At 44.6% G+C, this 21,595-nt stretch overlaps 1 protein-coding gene across 2 annotated transcripts in view; it reads right to left on the bottom strand.

The window, feature by feature from the left end:
* LOC147603792 (syntaxin-32-like) overlaps positions 1-17,077 on the bottom strand; it is an 84,250-nt gene extending 67,173 nt beyond the window's left edge. Inside the window, exons 1-4 of one of the 2 annotated variants that reach the window (XM_086795818.1) lie at positions 16,998-17,075; positions 16,644-16,920; positions 409-659; positions 143-315 (exon numbers count right to left, since the gene is read on the bottom strand). In XM_086795818.1, coding sequence (XP_086651944.1) covers positions 143-315; positions 409-659; positions 16,644-16,875 — 656 coding nt within the window. In that variant the 5' untranslated portion in view covers positions 16,876-16,920; positions 16,998-17,075. Of the gene's footprint in view, positions 1-142; positions 316-408; positions 660-16,643 lie in introns of both variants that reach the window. The other variant, XM_086795817.1, reaches the window with a different exon arrangement.
* Between the last annotated feature and the right edge of the window lie 4,518 nt (positions 17,078-21,595).

Here is a 21,595-nt window from a genome sequence, read left to right as displayed (position 1 = left end):
CTTATATCCCCCCCTCATCCCTTTTCTCTCTTTTGCAACACCAATACGTCCCATGAAAGCATCCCCATTAACAGACAAATAACCAAAAGTGATTTCCATTCATTTGGATGAACTTGACAAAGAAAATGTCCCACGTCATGACCTTGGATTGAGAAGTGGCGATGCAGAAGCTGAACCATTGGCCCAAGGGGGAGCACTACTACTTGATGCTCCAGTATTGTTAAAAGCAAGGGGTCTCTGCCGGACAAATGGGTTCCTGTCTTTAGGTGCATTTGCAGAAAATAGTTGCCTTCTATTTTCATGAACCTTCAAATTCTGCATAAAAAGCATTCTCCTAAGCATTGCTTCTTCTGAAAAGAACAAGAATTTCTCCTGTGATTAGCTGGTGAGAGGGAAGAGTAAAATCACCTCTGTCCGCATGGTTAAGACCTCTTTGAACTCTTTTGTGGTGTTCATTAGTCTGCTTTTAAGGTTGTCAACCACTGTTGTGGAATGCTCACTGCTTTGCCTGGAAAGACCACCACTTTCGCTTTGAGAATTACACAACAGGTGGAGATCTGATATTGCTGCATTCAAAGCTGTAATGTCTTGCTTAATCACCCCTGTGAGCTCTTGGATTTCTACTGCAGGGTCATCGAACATGGATGTTCGTTTTGCCACTGCAATAAGGGAGAGACGTTTAGCACACATTGCTTGACATCAAAACACAACCTTCAACTTCATAGAACTTACTGCAAAGGTATAAAATGTAACAGCTTCTTCTTTACTGTATATAAGCATTTTTCAAACACAAAGCCTGTTCCTAGAATTGCAATCCCTAAATAGCCCGAATTATTCCTTTGGGTAAACCCCCTTGAGATAGCCTTTTGTCATTTGGCATTCACAGATACTCTAGTCAAACCGCAAGTTTTCAAACTTACAACCTTACATCCTATACCTTGCGTACATGCCTGAGACTTACTAGTTCTCTGGTTTAAGGCCAAGGCCTTACAAGATGCTATTAAGCATCTCGTCATTTTACAAAACAACCTTGTCATTCACACAACATTCCAATTCAAACATCCAATTTACACCTGCCATGATGCCAATAGCCAAAAGTTATGATACTCAAAATTAAGAAGCAAACTCTAGGTATTGCACCCACATCATGAACTCACTGCATCCAACCCGGCTTGCAAGATCACCTAGACAAATTCAGGGACATGCACACACCTCAAGTCATATACCTAGATGAATCCAAGAACATGCCCAAATTCACTTTATAAGAAAGTGCAATTTATAACCTCATGGTAATCATCCACAAGACAATAACCCATCAGATCTAAAGAAATAGTCGTGTGCACGCTCCGTGCTCCCCCCCGTTTGTGGCGTCACCTGCGCCTTCCCCCCCCCCCCCCCCCGCCCACAGTGCGCCCCTGCTCTCTCCTTCGGCCTGTCGAAGCTCCCCCCCCCCTCCCCTCCCTCCCCTCTCCTCATTGCACAATGCCTCCCCCGTCTTCTTCTTTTCTCTCTTCTTTTCTTGTTTTTTCTTTTTTCTTTTTTCTTTTCTTTTTTCTTTTTTTTCTTTTCTTCTTACTTCTTTTTTCTTTCTTCTTTTTTCTTTTTTCTTTTCTTTTTTTCTTTTTTCTTTCTTTTTTCTTTTCTTTTTTTCTTTTTTCTTTCTTTCTTTTTTTTCTTTTCTTTTTTCTTTTTTCTTCTCTCTTTTGTTTCTTCCCCCCCCCCCCCCCCCCCCCTCTCTCTCTCTCTCTCTCTCTCTCTCTCTCTCTCTCTCTCTCTCTCTCGTAGACGTTAATATATCTTTCTTTCTTTCTCTCTCTTCTTTTTCCTTTCTCTTTTCGTTTCCTTGCCCCTCTCCTCCCTCCCCTCCCGTGCAAGTTGTTATTTCCAGGCTTCTGGGGTTTTTAGTTTTTTCGGCAAGCTTCGGTTCATTCTAGTCTTCACCCTCCGCAGGACTCCATGGCCACTCTGTCATCCCCGACCGAAGCTGCCGTTGCTTGCATTTCCGTCTCTGAAGCGGATCTACAGGTTCTTGCCACGATTGTTGCCTCCCTTGAGGCCTCCACCCTGGTCTGCAAAATTGTTGGTAGCCGCCCCGTGCGCGGACAGCTCAGGGATCTTTTTCAGGCCAGTATCATTGGCGAACCTGCAAAGATCCCCGATATTCACCCTCTAGGACACGGATACTACCAGGTGGAGTTCGACTTGCCATCGGCGTCAGAGCGAGTCATGCAACTAAGTCCCCTTGCACTACGTACGGCATAGGCCTTCTTTGCTCAACGGTAGCACGGCTTCGATCCTACGTCCGACCCATTGGCTGGCGTTTTGCGCATACAGCAACACGTGGAGTATTCTGGCCTCCCATGCCAATGCTTCATTTGCAGACAGATGGCTCACTTAGCTAGAGCTTGCCCTCAGCGGCAATCCAGGAGACCGCCTCCAGTGGTTCCTCCCCCTAGTGGTCGTGCTGACCCTCACCAAGGAGTAGAGAGAGGGGCAGGCCCTCAGACAACAAAGCACCAGGCCCCGACACCGGGTGACCTAGCGGACGGTGAGTGGCGAAACGGTGGGATCGCGCCCAGGCCGCCAAACGACCACCAGAGCCGAGCGCCGCCATGGAGCGCACCAGGCTGGTAGACCTCAAGAGGATTCAGTTCTATCAGAGAACCGTTATGAGCATTTACCCCAGCACTTTCTCGTTGGTGACACCCAGCACTTTCTCGTTGGTGACACGCCCTCTCCAATCTCAGAGCAGGCCCCTCCGGCCCCACCAGTATGGTAGCTGATCCCTCGCCGAGATCCCCCCCCGGACCGTCAGTGTTCTGAGAGGCCGGCCAGCCTCTCTGAGCCCTCGGCGGGCCCCTCTCCCCAACTTTCCTCTCCGATGGATCTCCCTCAGCAGCACCCCTCCTCAGCCTCTCCGCCCCTTTGCCCTCTCTCGCCGCCGCCTCCCCCTCCTCCTCCCCTAGTCTCATCACTAACTTTACCTACCCGCAGTGCACTCTGCCCCTCCTTTTTCATCCGATCCCTCCCTCCCGCCCCCATCTGCCTCTCCAGAGCACTCTCGTCGCCCCCTCGCAGCCCCTGACTGGTGCAGAGGCAACCGGCGGGATCAATCTGTCGCTTGATTCACCGATTCTCCGATCCGATAAAGATGACCATCGCTGCATCCCCGGTGAAGGCTCTCCCACCGGAGTCCCCAGGTGGGGCCCGCAAGATCCTGGGACAATCTGGGGACTATAGTTTCTTCAGACGGGACTCACATTTTTGAGGAGACAGTAGCCCGTGTTCGGGTATGTGTGGTTTTTCACCACTCCAGGTTCTCTACGCCAAATAATGGTGCGATGATCTTCTCTTTCCCCTTCAGTGCAACCCCGGGGACAGAGTGGGATCCTAAGTTAGTGGCGGCTGCCATTCAAGGTCAGGCAGTTGAACTCTCCCACCATCTCCACGATCTCGACATCACCAACATTCTCACCCATTTTTGGCCTCTGGCTAGGATGGAGGTTGGAGTTTCAGCCCATCGAGGCCAAGACGGAGAGATGATAGTCTCCAGTCAGGAGGTGCTGCTCTTTGTGTTCATGCATACCTCTGCTGCGGTACCTCTTCCCGCCTCCTACGGATACCTTTACTGTGATCGCCGGAGTCCGGAGCACGCATATGCGCGTGCTCGTACAAAGTGGCGTCACATGGAGGACATGATTAGTGCCCACCTGGCGCACCTTCGCCCCCGCACGGATTGTGATTATTCCCCATCTAAACCCTCGTCCAAGACTCTTCAAGTGGAGGGCAGTTCTTGTTACGACCCTGTGTTTTTCTCTGGACAACAAGCAGGTGGGCACGGGCACGAGATAGACAGTGTGAACGGCATCAGTTTGGAAATGAAAAGAAAACCCATGTGTGTGGCCAGCCCAAGTGTGAAAGAGACAAAAGAGGATTTTAAAGTTTTTAAGGTTTTTAAACCTTTGAAGGCTTGAAACAATACTATTATTTTTAAGCATGCATTTTTGCTAATCGCTTTTGGCGTTTTGGAGAAAGCGAATTGCATCCTAGTTCTTTAAGCGAAGGGTGGCGGAGCTGAAGGAGAGCAGGTCGTCGTGTGGAGTCGAGTGGCGCATGGCACATGGCGCATCCCCTTGGGCGATCATGCTTGCATGCGGCGCTTCTCTTGTCATGGCGGTCTGCCTTGCAGTACACAGGCAAATAGGCGGGCAGGCTTGCGCAAGTTTGCATACTCGTGGGCTGAGCTGCACGTGTGGAAGTTCAAGCGACAGCCAGGCGGCTGCGTGTACCGGCCACAGCCAGGCGGCTGCGCGTACGGGCTACAGGAACGCTTGACTCTATCTCTCTCTTGGAAAGAGGCGAGCTGAAGGAGGCGCCGAGGGGCTAACAACCGAGAGGTCTCTCTCTCTCTCTCTCTCTCTCTCTCTCTCTCTCTCTCTCTCTCTCTCTCTCTCTCTCTCTCTCTCTCTCTTGGCGAGAAAGACGGGCTGCAGGTGGAGCCAAATTCAGAGTGCAGTCTTCTCTTTCATTTTCTCTTCGCGAGTAGAGGAGTGCACGGCCGATAATGGAAGCAAGGGTGGAGACTAGAGATCAGTTTCTCTCTCTCTCTCTCTCTCTCTCTCTCTCTCTCTCTCTCTCTCTCTCTCTCTCTCTCTCAGTGGATTGCAGGCCCTAGTGCGTGGATATTGTTCTCTCTCTCATCGTGGATTGTAGGCTCTGTTGAAGAGATTGGGATACAGAGGATCAAGCTACATATACACAGGATGATGTTCTTGGAAGAGATGTGTTGTTGCTCTCCATCTTGGACTTGGGTGTATTCAGGGATTGCTTGACACGTCCTCTATCTTTCTCTCTCTGGGTTTTGGCAACCGTGCTTGGATGGTAAATCTGTCATGGAAACAGGACATTGGTTTTTCGAGAGGAAACAGAAATTTGGTATCGAGGAAACAGGCCTATGGTTATGGGATACAGGTCTTTGGTTTATCGGATACAGGTGTTTGGTTTCATGTGGAAAGCATGTCTCTGGATTCATGTGAACAGGTTGTAGTCTTCTCGAGGTTACATGCAAGCTGTGACTACATGGAAGGACATATGGTTTGGTACACCCCTACTGCTGTTTGGGAAAAGGTTTGAGGGATCCAAACATGCCCAAATTCACCTTTTAGGAACGTGCATGTTATATACTCATGGTAGTCAACCCACAAGACTATATACTTATCAACTCCATTATGCATAATGTGGACTAGATACTACGACATCCCAACCAACGTCATTAGTGTCCAATAGTGGGTGTAGAACTCTGTATCAAGATATGCTCTCACACACGCACTCCACACACACAAGCCACAAAGGCCTTTGTACTGAGTTTCTGTCAAACCTCCGGAGACGTAGGGCAGACTCAGCCATAATGAAGCCTAGCACTAAGGTAAGTAGCAAATAGAAAGAATTAGTACAACAAATAAGTAGTTGATAGGGCAAATGCACCGCTAAAGATAGAAAGAATAAACTTTATAAGTCACTTTTATTGAATAAAATCCCATGATGCTTTTGCTATGTGGCCATCTTTCAAGCCAAACCATGCTAGTAAAGTGCTCTAGCTTTCTGTGGAAAATCCCCGCTCACACCTTGGTTTCGCCCAGTGTGTGAAACATTGGTCAAGACTAGTGAAGAGACCAAATGGTGACATCCTCTCTGTCTTATAAAGCAGTTGTCCGCAACTGTATAAACCTAATACCACTAAGATATCCTTCAAGAGTAGCAGATGCACTGCCAATCTGAAATATTTTATAATTCCAGCATTAAAGCCATAAATCCACGATCCACGATCCCAAGTCAGATACGAGCACAAGAGCCAACCATATTGAAACTTTATCCATATCCCGAGTCAACAACTCTGATAATAACCAGACATGGGCACAAGAGCCAACTGTGTCTCAAATATCCATAATTCCATAAACTGGGTAATAACTAGACATAGGCACAAGAGCCAACTGTGTCCCCAATATCCGTAAATCCATAAATCCATAAGTAGCTTTAAGTACCTGCAAAAGAAAAGTAAGCAGAATACGTAGCCACAAAACATCTTGCCATGCCATTGGACTGCATAAGGGCACCACCCCTATGATCCATACGCATGCCCGAGCCATATGGTTCACCAGGGTAACAACCCTTCCATGAAACCATAGATGCTCGCCAGGGTTTCCCTTTCCGCGAGGCTCGCCAAGGTTTCCCCTTCCACGAGGCTTCACCCACCACGACAACTGCCCTTCCATGAGTCTATGCGACACTCACCAGGGCTTCAACCCTCCCATGAGTTCACAAAAAGAATTCACTCGCCACGGTTACCACCCTTCCATGAACGACCATGCTCGGCAGGGTTTCCTGTTCCACAAGACTTCACTCACCAAGGCTACCACCCTTTCATGAGTGAATCCAAATCACATGACCCTTGGCGTAGACACAAGTCCCCGACCAGCAAAGCGTCATGTCCACTCTACCACATGCACTCCATGTCGGCGCTCAGAACATACACTTTGGAGGACAGATGGGCTCAAGTTCACTCTACCACTCCATGTTGGTACTCCGACCACACACCTTGGAGGAGAGGTGGGCTCAAGTTCCCTCTACCACGTGCACTCCGTAGTGATATCCTGATCACAAGCCTGGAAGGAGTGGTGGGCTTAAGTGTAGAAGATAAGATGAGAACAAGTCACAAGTATAAATATCCTGGTCCTCCGTAAGCATGTCCACGTATAGTTTTTACAAGCATTTCGATCGCCAATAGTTTTACAAGCATTTCGGCAGATAAAAGAAATCCATAGATAAATCCTCGATCCATAAGATATCCATAAATTCCAAAAATCCACTGCATCCCAAATAAAAAGGAGCCAAAAACATACTCCATCCTAGTAAAAAGTAACCAAAAACTCAGTCCATAGTCCTTGGATATATCCGTAAGAAAAAACATATAAACCGGGCTTTTCAACCATAATACACAATTCTCCTTGGATGGGCATACAAGGGTTAAGTGTCCAAAACACTTACAATAAATTGCAAAAAGCAGCAACTTTGCAAAACTCAAAGTATACTTAGCTTTTCTCGCCAGGTTCGTCATGAAGCCAAAAGAAATATCTTCTCAACATACGCATGAGATATCTTGAGATATAGCTCCATATAGCTTGCTCATAAGCTTGATTTATAATCCACAATAATCCATATGGAAAAGTGCCGAACACGGACACATAAAACCAACTCCATTTTCCGAGGATAAAGTCTGAAAATCCATAAATCCTTAGACCAAGCTGTCTACTACTCACACTCATGACTGCTTCATAAGCTCAATAGCAAAATTGTTGGTCAATGTAGTCCCCACTCTTATTGTTGGAAGGAAGCCTCTTGCTTCTGAGAAAGCCTATGCTCTGATACCACTATCACAAGCTGGGGACGGGACCCGAAAAAACAATAGATAGACCAACACTTCAAATACCAAACAGAGCATGATAACACATGCAGAAGAACCATAAACAATATGAAAACACAGCACTAAGCCGGAACGGCCAGCCCCCCATAGGAGAACTTCTTTATTCACACAGAAGTTTTTACAAGATACCAAGGTGCGGGTGCATACAGCACCGGATTTTCCACAAAGCATCAGCACATCTCTTGCCCAGATCTTAGTCTAGAGCCAAGATATAAACACAGCACCAAAAGCCATCCAAAAACTGTCTCAAAACAATCCCATAATCAGCCCATAAACTGTCCATATAAAACAGTCTATAAACAGGTCGACCAGCCCTATCATGCACTGGGAAAAAGCAACCAGCCATCTGGCTGCCCTGGAAGAAGTCGACCCGCTCTTTGGCTGCCCTTGAAGAAGTCGACCCACTCTCTGGCTGTCCTGGAAGGAGTCGACCAGCTCTATGGCTGTCCTAGAAGGAGTCGACCAGCCTTGTAGGAGGTAGAGAGCAAGTCGGCTAGCCCTATAGGAGGTAGGGAGCAAGTCAGCCAACAAAGGAAAGAGAGAATGCTCCAAAGTGATGCGCATCTCCAAAAACAGCCCCAATCCCTTCTTAAATAGAGTCGACTAGCTATATTTGCAACACTTTTCCCTTTTTGCCCAAAATAGCTGAGCTTGCCCAAAAATATCAACTTTTTAGCTTTTCTTGGCTTGTACTCCAAGTTTTAGCCCAAAAATATCAACTTTATGCTTTCCTTAGCTTGTACTCCAACCCAAAAATATCAACTTTATGCTTTCCTGGGCTTGTACTCTAAGTTTTAGCCCAAAAATATCAACTTTTATGCTTTTTTCCAGGCTTAATGCCCAAGTTTCATCCAGACGCCTCCTTTTGTCCACCTATCCATGCCCAAAATAATAATATGTCCAGCCCATCTTTAATGATGTGTGAACACACGACTTATAAACATTATAAGTCACTTTTATTGAATAAAATCCCATGTTGCTTTTGTTGTGTGGCCATCTTTCAGGCCAAACCATGCTAGTAAAGTGCTCTAGCTTTCTTCTATGGAAAATCCATGTTCACACCTTGGTTCTGCCCAGTGTGTGAAACACTGGTCAAGACTGGTGAAGGGACCAAATGGTAACATAGGCCGCAGGATCCACATGCCTGAGATAGATGGCACATTGGCAATAGTAGCACATTGGTAGTCACAAGGTCTATCACAGTAGTTCCTTTCAGATTTTTGGAAGAGGCTTTGGAGCAACTTTCGGCCTAGAAAGATCACACTCTCTCTTTGGCTAATGGCACACAGGAGTTTGGCGGTCGGTACTTGGTTGGCAGTTGGAGGTCGGTCAGCGGCTTGTCCGCGATGCGGCCACCATCATCAGTCTCAGCAACATTGCCTTTTGGGATTGCCCAAAGGCTCAGCAAATTTGGCAGCAGATTCTCCGCATCTTCGCTATGGACAGGGCATCGACCGAGATCATCACTTGGGACACTGTCGCTTGCGCCACAAAGGCTGGAGCGATCAGAGCTCGTGAGGAGGATGGAGGAGGACTAGCCCTTCATGTCTCTCACCGTCGTATTGCAGCAGTACCAGTCACAGCCCCTCCTACAGGTGACGGGCGGCCAGGCTCATGCCAGAGATGGGAGGTTTGCAGTAGCATCACAGCCTGGCACATTTGGCGTGCTAGATGCAGTGAGGCCATCGAGGATACCCACACTCCACCGGCTAAGACCATAAGGAGCATATGTCTTGACATCATTCACACCCTCCGCGGTCAGTGGGGGAAGTTACAAGGAGGTTTTGACCGCATGTGGAAGCGGTGGGAAGCCTTCCTGAGACTTTGGAGGCCTCGCCCTTTCCTGACAGATAGAGGTGGTGACCCCATTTGGCATTACAGAAGACCACCTGTGTGGTTGTTCCCCCCCCCCCCCCCCCCCCCCTATGAGATAGCCTTCTCCTCACAGAACGGCCAAACAAAGGAGAAGCATCTCTTCCCCGTATGATCACTTATTTTCCGCTCTTATATGAGGCGAGTTTGTATTTAGCCCTTCAAGGTTGTACTTAGCCCTTTGTGGCTATTTTTTGTTAACTAATTGAAGGATCTTTTTCCCGGAAAAAAAAAAAGACAATAAACCATCAATTCCATCATGCATAGTATGGACTCGATACTACAGCATCTCCACTAACGTCATCAGTGCCCAATAGTGGGTGTAGAACACACCTCAAGTCAGTCCCTCTAATCAACCATAACACCTAAGTGGTTTGCACATAATTCAAGTAGGTGCTTCTCCATGAGCATGCGTGATTTCCATGCGCATGCGTGAGGCTGTGTAAATTTGCCTAAGCCCACCAGGCACAATTATGAATACAAAAAATTATAATCATTGAATTGAGATGCAATAAACATTCCATCGCAATATGATACACTTAAAACCAATGTAACCATATTTTATCTAGCCTATCCATATGCCTTACTACCTAAAGTCATACGTAAACTCAGTAAGTGTAAAGAGTGGCAGCCATGAAATATTAAGAAAATAACCATGGAAAAGAAATGCAAGGAAACCCTAGCCATATCTAATATTTGCAAGATCAGCCATCATCATCGTGTAGTAAAGAGCAAAGAGATTACATGAGATAGTTGGATTTGTGCCATATCCAAGAGGCCATGTGATAATCCACACACGAGGGATCATGAGCCAGCTCCCATGCAAGCCATAGAGGTAGTACCAATGTACTCCAAGAAAGACACAATGTCCAGATTATAAAATGATCCAAAAGTCCTATCTCATGGGCCTTCAGCCCTATTTATAGTTTTCCCCAACTAAATGACCATAAGCTACTTTTTACAATCTTTTGAGATATTATTTAACCCCTTCATTACAATCCATCCCTTCCTACAAAGATTTTGTCCCCAAAATCTCGACACTTGCAAATGATACAATTCTCATATTCATATACAAAAATGCCATGCCAACCACCATAGCCATAAGCCGATGACCAAGGAAACCATCCCATACAGTAGACTACCAAAGTAGTAGTCTATCTCTTCACTTACAAGTCCCTTAAGCATGTCTTCTAAGCTTCATTTGTGCCCATTCATACGCCCTTCATGTGCTGTAATTTCCTGCACACAACCCCAAAACAACAACCAAGTGGAAGCCATAACGCGTGCCTATGATCATCATTAGCCAAAACCCCGAATACATGGCTGTAAATCCCATATAACCGGTCCCATATGAGCATAAGAAGAGCTGAAAACTGCATGTGTACCATCTAAGCATCCCACCAAGCCATCTCTTCATGATAAGCATCCAAATAGAAAACATGTTAGTCTCCAAAAGTAAAGTTAACAGAATTTCCAGCAAGTTGACAATTCCTGTAAATGTCTCAAAATCACCCCGCAGCATCAAGAATAATCCCATGCTCTTGCACATAAGCTAGAGGTTTCCACGTTGACCCATCTTCAAGCAATCCTTTACACTTGATGAGGAATTCTTCAATGGTACGGTGGCCTCAAAACCTTATGTCTTTTTCCAACTACCTTCTCCAGTATATATTGGTTCTGTCCCTCCTCATCCACGGGAGAGGCAATGTAACTGTTTGGTCCTCCATTCTCTTTTCACATGATAGAACTCATGCCCGGACACATGGATAGGATGATGGACACATGGAAACAAGGTTCCTAAAGTTGGAATTGGAAAAAGCACCCGTCTTGCTCAAAAAGAAAGAAAAAGCAAAAGTCAAACTTTGTTGACCAAAAAGCTGAGGGCACCATTGGAAAGAGAACATCGAACTGGATCCAAAAGCTAGAAGCCGCTTTTTCAAAAAGCAAGGCCTTGAAGTTGTAAAAGCACAATCAAGAACTTTGATTATTATTGATATTTTAATAAAAACAAAAGCAAGAAGGCAAAGCAAAAGCAAGAAAATAAAACAAAAGCAAGGCAAGGCAAAAGCATGGTTCCCCATCAAGTATATAAGAAGTATGTACCCTCATGAAGGAGCATAGAAAAATACTTGTGGAGATTCTTGAAAGAGATTCATCATCAACTTCTCTTACTCCACTCACTATCCATCTATTCCACCTTAGTCGGTTGTAGCCACCTCAGCAAGCTGGTTTCTGCCATTATTCCGCATCCCTACGCCACCTTGAGAGCTATGCCGCGGCTGCCGCCTGAGTCCAGCAACGCCACTTCCACTTGCAACTGTGCCACCTCTGCCTGCAACAACGCCACCTCTGCCTGCAACAACGCCACCTCTGCCCGCACCACCAACGCCACCTCTGCCTGGCTGCGCCTCCTCCGCCTGCTACTCCTGTGCGCCTGCGCCTCCAGCTGCTGCCCCTATGCGCCTTGACGAAGCAGTCTGCGCCATTGTGCTTATGGCAGCCGCTTTTGCTGCTACCCCCAGTCGCCACCAGTACTAGCCACCAGCCCTAATAAAAGCACCGCTTGTCACCACTAAAGATGCCGCTTGCAAGAAAGGTCGCCATCTGCGCTGCCCTGAAGGGAATCGCCACTTGTGCCTCCAACAGCGCTGACTGCGCCACCTTAGAGCACCGCCACCTGCTTCTACAAACACCTAAGAAGGAGAGGCTGCCTTTCGGGATCACGTATTCACCACCCCAGTGTTTGCTTTCTCGGGATTGATTTTGTCCGGATTGAATATAGAGAGCTTTTGTAGATATTTGGGAACATCAAACAAGGGATTTTGGTACTAGCCCGGTGTAAGTCTCTTGTGGGTCATCCTCGTGGTGAGCTCAGCATCAGTTATCTTGTGCCTCGACGTCGACTTCAGCCCGATCTCGACATCAACATTTTCGTTTGATATTGTATTCATCTTTGTATAGAAAAGCCCGTGGATTGTTCTTGAAATAAATTCCTGAAGAGGGGGCGGGGCCTGTTCCCCGCTCAATGTGGTGTACTGTGTGAAACCCCTATTCCCATCTCTCTCTGTTATATGTACATTATGTGTACTATGTTATATACACATTATGTGTGCATACACTAGGAGGCTAACCCACATTAGGCTTGTGAGCATGGGAGCATGGGAACAAGCTCTAGTGGAGCATGGGTTAGAACTAACCTTAAGGATTAAGGTTAGGGTCAGGCATCCAAGGGTCACACATGGGAAATGGAATGTCAAGAGTTACTTAAGGGCCCTCCTTGAGGCACACTCAAGGGAGCTTGGGAGCTTGGAGGCTTGGAGGCTTATGCTATGGTCTCTTGTGTAGAGGTCCATATCTACTCATCTACCATTTCACACTATAGCTACATGCTATTGGATTGGAGTTATACCTCTTGATGGTATGGGACATCAAGGTAGAGCATTAATGAAATTTTTTTAGCTTCCACTTCATGAGCTCCTCCTTCGACGACTCAATCTATTGGAGATAGAAGTCCTCTTGGTTCTTGATCTCTTGCTGATATTTCTCTTCTGTAGCTTCCACTTCATGTGTAGGGTTTCCCATGGGTTGCAAGTTGTACAAGAGGGATGGGGGATGCCTTTGCCTTAAATTTTATGTTGAGAACCTTGCCTCTAATACCACTGTAACAACGAAACTCCAATCCTAGTTTGAATATACTTACAAAACAATGAGAAATTTGACACTAAATGAAAGGCTTAAGCTATCCTCACTCAACACATCATAGGGGCCGGAACGGGCCGGCTCCCCCTTAGAAACAACTTCATTCCAAGGAGTATTTGTTTAGTACAAGTATGAGGGTGCTTTAGCACCAGATTTCCAAAAACATGTATGAGAACAATAACAAAGAAAATAAGAGAAGCTTTATCCAAGCTATGCAGCCGGGATTAGATTCATCTAGAAACCCTTCTCTCTTGAGAGCTCTTTACTGATCCCTTCCATCCTCCAAGAAAACCTTGTATGGGATGTCTATCTTCCTTCTTGGAGAATCTTGAATGGACCTTTACTTCAAATGGCTAACCTTCTTTTGCAAGAGGTAATCCGCCAAGGACCACGGAGCACTTGGTTACCTTGCAGCCTCTTTGAATATCTCCCAATCAGCAACAGGGAAGACATCCAAAGCTGAATACTCCACAACTCTTCTTGGAAAGACTCCAGCCTCAACAGGGTATGATGCTCTCTTTCTCACCACCCGCCACCTTGTTATGCAAGGCCTAACAACAACTTCAATGACCATGCAGGTTTTTCTTTTCCTCGTCTTAAACTAGTTCACAAGTAACATATGATGTTCTTGCTCTTTAATCTTATGTTACAGCCATCGGTTGGCGTCAGCTTGTGTCGTTTTGGCCTCACTATACCTTGCAACTAGCCAACATTTCAGTATCTAGCCACGTGGCATTAGTTTGAGCAGACCCTCACTGGCCACCGCCATGATTGTTTTGCTATGTGTATAGCCCTACACTCTAGACACAGCACGGGCAAAAGTTGGTAGGACAATCCATAAAGCAAGTATGGTACCTCAGTCAGCAACAGATTCAGCAAATATGGTACAACACGTACAGTCAAGTACAGTACAACAACCACAGCAAATTCAACACGTGCATCAAGTACTGCACAACAGGTACAGTATGGGCAGGTGCGGCAAGTATTGTATGGGTACGTGCAACAGCTAATAAACTGCCGCCCATAGAGTTTTCACACCTAACCTACGTGTTTATTGATCACACCGAAAATGAACCTGGTTGACCAGCTTTTATGAATACAAGGTGGTTGATTTTAGGAAAGCCCACATATAGATGGAAGTCTCTCTCTTGGGGGTACATCTAGCAACTTCTATACGTTTACATCTTTACACGAGTTTATGTTGCCAAATAAAGTGCCCATAACACATGTGATGCCGAGCCTTAATAATAGTGTCCATCCACATTTAAATGAGTGTGAATTCAAAAGCTTATAAATGGGTCACTATAAAAATGTCCCCTTTTTGGGTCTCTTTTCACATGTTCTAACCCTTGAAAAATGCGATAAATTTATCAGCAAACACGAACACTCTAGTAAGCGATGCCAGGCATCCCCAGCATTGCCTATCTCTTCATACATCCATGCAGATAGGACACAAAAACACACAGTTCTTTAGCAAAAATCCTCTAATGTATTCACATGCATCCATGATTTATGGACATGCATGTGTAATGAAAATCCCTCGTTCTCACTACTTATACTATTTTAAGTACTCTGAAATTCCCAGAGTCCTTTCCCATAGGAACATGCCTAGTTTGGTTATAGATGGCAAGCCAAGTCTTCACACCAATGTATCTAATCCCTCTCCTTACCACTTTTTTCAAAAGCACTCACGACAAAGAGTTTAAGACATGCTTCCCCTTGGCCTCTCTACCAATGCCAAGGGTACCCTCTCAACATGCTAGATTCTAGTACTTACTTGAGATAAACTTACACAATTGAATTGAGAATCTAGCAATGTAAAGCGAATAGAGTGTTTGAGGGCTGACAATTCAAAGCCTATGTATTCATGCTCATGTGCATTACAAAACTTTAGCATGCACTCATGCTTGCATTATGCTCCTTGTTCCCTTTCTTCACCAAAATACATTGCTCCAAGACTCGCAATAGTCATCCACAAATAGAAAGATAATACAATGCCCTCACCAAGGCATAACAAATGCAAAACCCTTGGTTTGTAAAGGATTCTATTCTAAACCCTTTTTTCTCCCAAAACCCTAATTTCCTTGGCCATATTGATCAAGCAATACATGGCTGTGTAGAGAAGATCAAGGGAAGTAGGATTATGGATTGAAAACTCAAGAAATCCCATTGTAAACCCTAATCTTAAAGAAATTTTTCAAAACCCTATTTCTCTCAAGAAATCCTAAAATTGTAATTATTATTGTAAAAACAATGGTATGGGAGGGTAGAGGAGAGTTAGGAGAAGAAAACTAACACCTTGGATCCCAAAAATGTATAATGAAAACCCAAATTTTAAAAGAAACCCAAATTTGGTAGAAGAGAGAAAGAAACCCTAATTTCATGGTTTGCATAAAGCATTGGGATATGGGTGGAAAGAGGAGAGCATGAAGAGGATGAATACGCCATTAATTTTGTAAAAAATCCCATGATTAACCCTCCCTTGTGCATGAATTAGGTTGCAACCACAAATCACACAAAGCTCACCAAATCTCAACCATTTGCAAGCTTGGGTCCTTCCTTGCATCTCCCTTGTGTCCTTTGAAGCCTCCTTAGGCTTTAACCATGTCCAATGAGCAAGAGAGTCTCTCAAATAGAAGGCGGAGCTGATTTGAAGCTAGGGTTTTGAGGCTTATGAGGTTAAGAGAGAAATGGGTTTGCAGCATTAAAGCTCAAAAAGGGAAAAGTGAGAGGGAAAGGGAAAAACGTTTTTGGAAAAAGAAAAAGACAAAAATACCACGGTGGGTACCCAAACATACAATCTATCAATCTTTTCCCAAAATCTACCCTTCCACACACACGAAATCAAGATATGCAAAGAAAATTTCCAAGAAAATTCAAAACATGTGCACAAATCAAGAATATCCAAGAAATCACATGGATATCATTCTTCTTCTTTTTAGAAAATTTCTTGTCAAACATGAAAAGAAAACTCCCATGATCAAATTCAACCAATGAAAGAGTGGCAATCATGAAATATTAAGAAAATAACCATGGAAAAGAAATGCAAGGAAACCATAGCCATATCTAATATTTGCAAGATTAGCCATCATCATCATGTAGTAAAGAGCAAAGAGATTACATGAGATAGTTGGATTTGAGCCATATCCAAGAGACCACGTGATAATCCACACATAAGGGATCATGGCCAGCTCCAACTAAATGGCCATATGCTACATTTTACAATCTTTTAGGTATTGTTTAACCAGGCAGTATCATTGCATCCCTAACAGCTAATTTAGCATTTATCCAACTTTAAAGGTTTTAAAAAGCAAGGTTCCTAACAATTTTCTGTATTGTGGAGTTTTCACGTATTTCTGCTTATTTCTTCTACCACATTTTCCTGCAAAATTCTGCTCATATAATCTGCAAAGCTACAGCCACATACTGAAAGGCCTGGAAACATTTCATCTCGCAGTGCAAAGCCACCGATCCAAAATAATAACCATACAAGAAATGCCAAAACGGCGGAAAACACTGCCTTGAAATCGAGTGATTTATACAGAAACCCTCACATGTCACAAACTACCAGAAATGACACACACAGGCTTACGTTTGGCGAGCTTGGAGAGTTTCTGAGAAGTCTGATGAATGCTGAGGCCTATTAGCGATGCTTTCTTATTAAACTCCGATTGCAAAGAGGCACTGGACCGGGGGGCCTGCAGAAGCTTGACAGAGGCATCGGAAGAGCCGTTAGCCACAGCCGCAGCAGGATGGGCCTGATGCAAGCGATCGGCGATGGCGTGGAACTCCGCAGTCCGATCGCGGTAGGAAAACGGAGCCATGATAGCTCTGAAAAACTGCTACGGCTTCGAATGAGGAGCTGAATGCTGGAAGTCTTGAATGAGTTAAAGACGCTTCAGTGGCAATCCATGAACGATGCAGAAAAAAAAACTGAGAGTTGCACCTGCTGTCATCGTTAATGGCTTTCACATTAGAGATCGGTTTTTTTCCAGAGCGCATAGAGAACTCTAGTTTTAGGTTGCAAATATAAAAACCGTATGTTCACATACTATATATTACAGGGAGTTGCTTAAGTCGCCACGTGTCACATTTTTTTGAGAATAAGGTCTATCGCCATGCAAAGCCTTCCAGCCGCCGCCTTCATCATAGAACTCGGATGCAGAGGTTGCAATGGAATTTGAAGCCGCCACCCATCGGATGCAGAGGGGTTGCAGGAGAATTGAATTGCTGTCTTTCGTGTGCTCAATTGCTGAGTTCTGCCCTCCCTCCCTTCCTGCAAAATCGAACACTCCCGGTTAGCATATATATATATATAGCTAACTATTATTTCCTTCCTTTTTTTTGCAAGTTGCTGTGTTCGTTTCCTCTGCCCCCTGCAAGGTTAATGAAATGGATCTAGAGTAAAATATTGAATCAAACACATCAAAGTAAGAATCTAGTATCCATTAATCATGAGATTAGTTATCAAATGGCTCATCACATGAATATACAAAAGAGAGAGAATCCATATGTGCATGTAGCAAGAGAAGATGCACAAATAGCCTAAGTGTGTTTAACCTCTCACCAAGAGGATGGCTTTCATGTTAGCCATGAACTTGACCATAAAAAGCCAAATCTCCATTGATGGAGCCCAAAGGTACAAGATGACCAAAATTAGTAAAAGTGTCAAAAGATCCTACCAATGTACCCCAAGCCCTATTTATAGTCACTTTCTCCTTTTGCCCATGGGCCCCTATGTACATGTGGAAATCAAGCTCTATGGTTCATGAGACAAACCATCCCTTCCCAATGATTTTGTCCTCAAAATCATACAAGATATTTACAATTAAATTGCAATCTCAATGTAAACCCATGGGAAGTAGAGAGGTCTTCAAAAATGCGCCTCGAATACATTTGAAATAGGGAAACCAAATGTAGTGAAGCCGGCAAACTCCTTCTCCAAAAATAGCATGTAGGACTGTTATGGCAGCCATGTTGTTGATGAAGCTTCCCTTGAAATTCTTCATGAAACTTCCATAAAAATGAGCTGCAAATGATACGCGTAGCCGCACCCAAAAGGGTCCCACATATTTGTCATCGAACCAAATGATCTTCCAAGTGTGTTGGAGTAGATTGGTAACCCCAACAATAGATCCCACCAAAGCTGTCCAAAAATTACAGCACATATAAAATCTCATGATATGCCCATTCTTCACATAACAATCATGCCACTTGATCAAGGAATACTTCCATCAAGTAAACCATGTTGTTGAACATACTCCATTGATTGCCAAGTAGCCTCATCTATGGACAACGCTTCCATTTCACAAGGAATTCATCAATGTTCCGGTTCCTCAAAACCCTTGTCCTCTTGTCCACAATCCTCTCCGGCTCGTAGATAATCTCTCCTTCTTCATCCATTGGTGGTAACTCTTCAATCTCTTGAGGAAGAGAGCCCACAAACCTCTTAAGGTTGGATACATGAAACACATTATGAATCCTTGTAGAAGGAGGTAGGTCAAGCTTATAAGCCAAATCACCCACTTTCTTGACTACCAAATATGGTCAATAGTATCTATGTGCCAACTTGGAATTGGAAGACCCTTTGAAAATATTGTGACGGCTCTTAGGAAGCTTGAGCAACACATAATCACCTTCCTTGAACTCCATTTTGCGTCTATGCTCATCCGCATTTGCCTTCATGACTTCTTGTGCCTTCTTCATATTATCCTTGCATAGTTGAAGAAGCTGTCTCATCCTTTCCAACTCTTCCTTGGCTAAAGGATTAACCATTTTATCCTCATGGAAGGCAATAGATGGCACATGCACTTGATACCCATAAAAGAGCCTCGAAAGGTGACATCCCAATACTCAAATGCTTGCTTGAATTATGACAAAATTCAGCAAGGTAAAGCCATTCATCCCATGATGCTTGCATGTCATGACAATAGTGCCTCAAATACACTTCGAGCCATTTGTTTGTGCACTCCGTTTGCCCATCCGCCGTTTGAGGGTGATAGGCTGTAGAAGGAGTGATTTGAGTCCCCGAGTTCTCATACAATGTCCTCCAAAAAGTGCCCATGAACTTGGTATCTCTATCACAAACTATGTTGAGTGGCAAACTATGTATCTTGAATACATGCTCCATAAATTGCTTGGCAATGTGAGAGGCCCCATAAGTAGTCTTGGAAGCAATAAAATGAGCTGATTTGGTGAGTCTATCCACCACCACAAATACTTGATCCCATCCATGCTTCGTCTTTGGCAAACCCGTGAGATGAAGTCCATGGAAATGTGAGTCCATTTTCCATCCAGAATAGGCAAAGGATGAAATAAACCACTTGGCAATTGGTGACTATCCTTATTCCTTTGGCATGACACACATTCCAAAATAAACTTCTTGACATCCCTCCACATGCATTTCCAATAGAAGCTTTTGCTCACTTTGTCAAATGTCTTGAGAACACCAAGATGACCCAAAAGCGGTGAAGAATGCATCTCATGAAGCACCTTGGGAATGTAGGATGAGGTTGGAACCAAATACACCTTATCCTTGTGCCATAGTAGACCATTCCGAAGCTTATAATGAGGAAATTCTTCACCATCTCCTTGCTGTAATTTTCTGTAAATATGGGCAGCACTCTCATTGACAAGATACTCCTCTTGTATCCCTTTTATCCATTCACTATACACTTCCATAATTGATGTCAAGGTGCAAGCCCACATTCTAGACAATGCATCCGCTACTACATTGTCCTTTCCCGGAGTATAGGATATCTCAAAATCATATCCTTGAAGCGTAGCCAACCATCTCTTTTGCTTGGGAGAAAGATTGGGTTGAGAGAGGAAAAATTTCAGCACCCTATGATCACTTCTCACCTTGAAATGAGCACCATAAAGATAGTGATGCCATTTCTTGATTGCATGAAGTATAGCCAACATCTCTTGTTCATACACATGCAAGGGGGTTCCAAATCAAAGGTTGATAAAGGCACTCCTAGGATGCAACTTCAGTGGACTACTAAAGGACCAGCCCGAGGTGATCCCAAGCGCGCAAGAGACTGGTTGCAAATCTGTCCCCAAATGCAAGGCTGAACCCACAAGCCCACATTTCCGTGAAAATCCATCGCGTACTCTAGGTTCAACGATCTCCCAAAACTAGGATGCGGGCAGAGATCCTGGAAAGGAGGAAGTCCTTCCAAGGTTCGCCATCCAGAAGAAGGCCACGAACTATCAACTTGCCCGAAAGGGCGCGGCTCTGAATAGAGGGGTCGATGATGCCTAGCTCAAATGCAATGACACCATGCTCTTGATACAAAACTGCCCCAAGACCTCTTCCACTTGCATCCGCTCTCACATAGAATGTCTTTGAGAAATCCGGACAAACAAGAATAGGAGCTGATGTAAGTAAAGCCTTGAGCTCATTGAAACTCTTGTCGGCAATGGCATCCCAAAAGAAAGCTTCCTTCTTAAGTAGATCGATAAGAGGTGCCGCAATTAATGCATAGTGCTCCATAAATCTTCTATAGAAAGAAGATAGACCCAAAAATCCTCTCAATTTAGTTGCATTAGTAGGGGTTGGCCATTCTTTGACACATGCCACCTTCTTTGGATCAGCCCTAATGCCATTTTCTCCCACCAAGTGTCCAAGGTATTCAACCTCATTCATCATGAAAGTGCACTTGGTCTCCTTTGCAAACAATGTATGCTCCCTCATGACCTCAAAAACTTGCTTCACATATACCAAATTCTCTTCTTTGCTCTTGCTATAGACCAATATGTCATCAAAGAACACAAGTACAAATTTGAACAAGAAAGGAGCCAACACCCTATTCATGAGTGCTTGGAAGGTAGCCGGGGCATTCGTGAGACCAAAAGGCATAACCATGAAATGAAACAATCCTCTTTCGGTCCTAAATGTCGTCTTCTCTTCATCACCCTCCTTCGTCCTTATTTGATGGTATCCCGATCTCAAATCAATCTTGGTGAAGAACTTTGCCCCTCTTAGCTCATCAAGAAGATCATCGATGCGAGGTATGGGGTATCTATTCTTGATGGTTACCTTATTCAAATCACGGTAATCTATGCACATACGAAAGGAGCCATCTTTCTTCTTCACCAATAGAACAGGAGATGCAAATGGAGATTGTGAAGGTTGAATGAGACCCATAGAAAGCAATTCTTGCACTTGCTTTGCCACTTCTTCCCTTTCCACCTTTGACAACCAGTAAGGAGGTTTGTTCATAACCTTTGCATTCGGCTCAAGTACAACGGCAGGGTCGATTTTCCTCTTTGGTGGCAAACTCTTTGGCACTTGGAAAATGTCCCCATAATCCTTGAGAAGAGCTGCCATATCCTTGTCTATGTGCTGTCCATTGCTATCCATCCCTTCTTGAGTGACATGCAACACATAGACTGCACCAAGAGTTTTGAGTTCCTTCTTGAGTCTCTTTGGAGTGATCAAAGAAAGCTCTTTTGGTGTATTTCCAGCCAATACCACAAGCTGTCCATCATGTGAAAAGCTCATAACACCATGTTGAAAATCACCAAGAGAAGCCAACC

This window comes from Cibotium barometz, chromosome 63 (genome assembly GCF_041138505.1).
Source record: "Cibotium barometz isolate CiBa-2024 chromosome 63, ASM4113850v1, whole genome shotgun sequence".
NCBI classification, from domain to species: Eukaryota; Viridiplantae; Streptophyta; class Polypodiopsida; order Cyatheales; family Cibotiaceae; genus Cibotium; species Cibotium barometz.
This window is presented reverse-complemented; position numbering and strand designations above follow the sequence as displayed.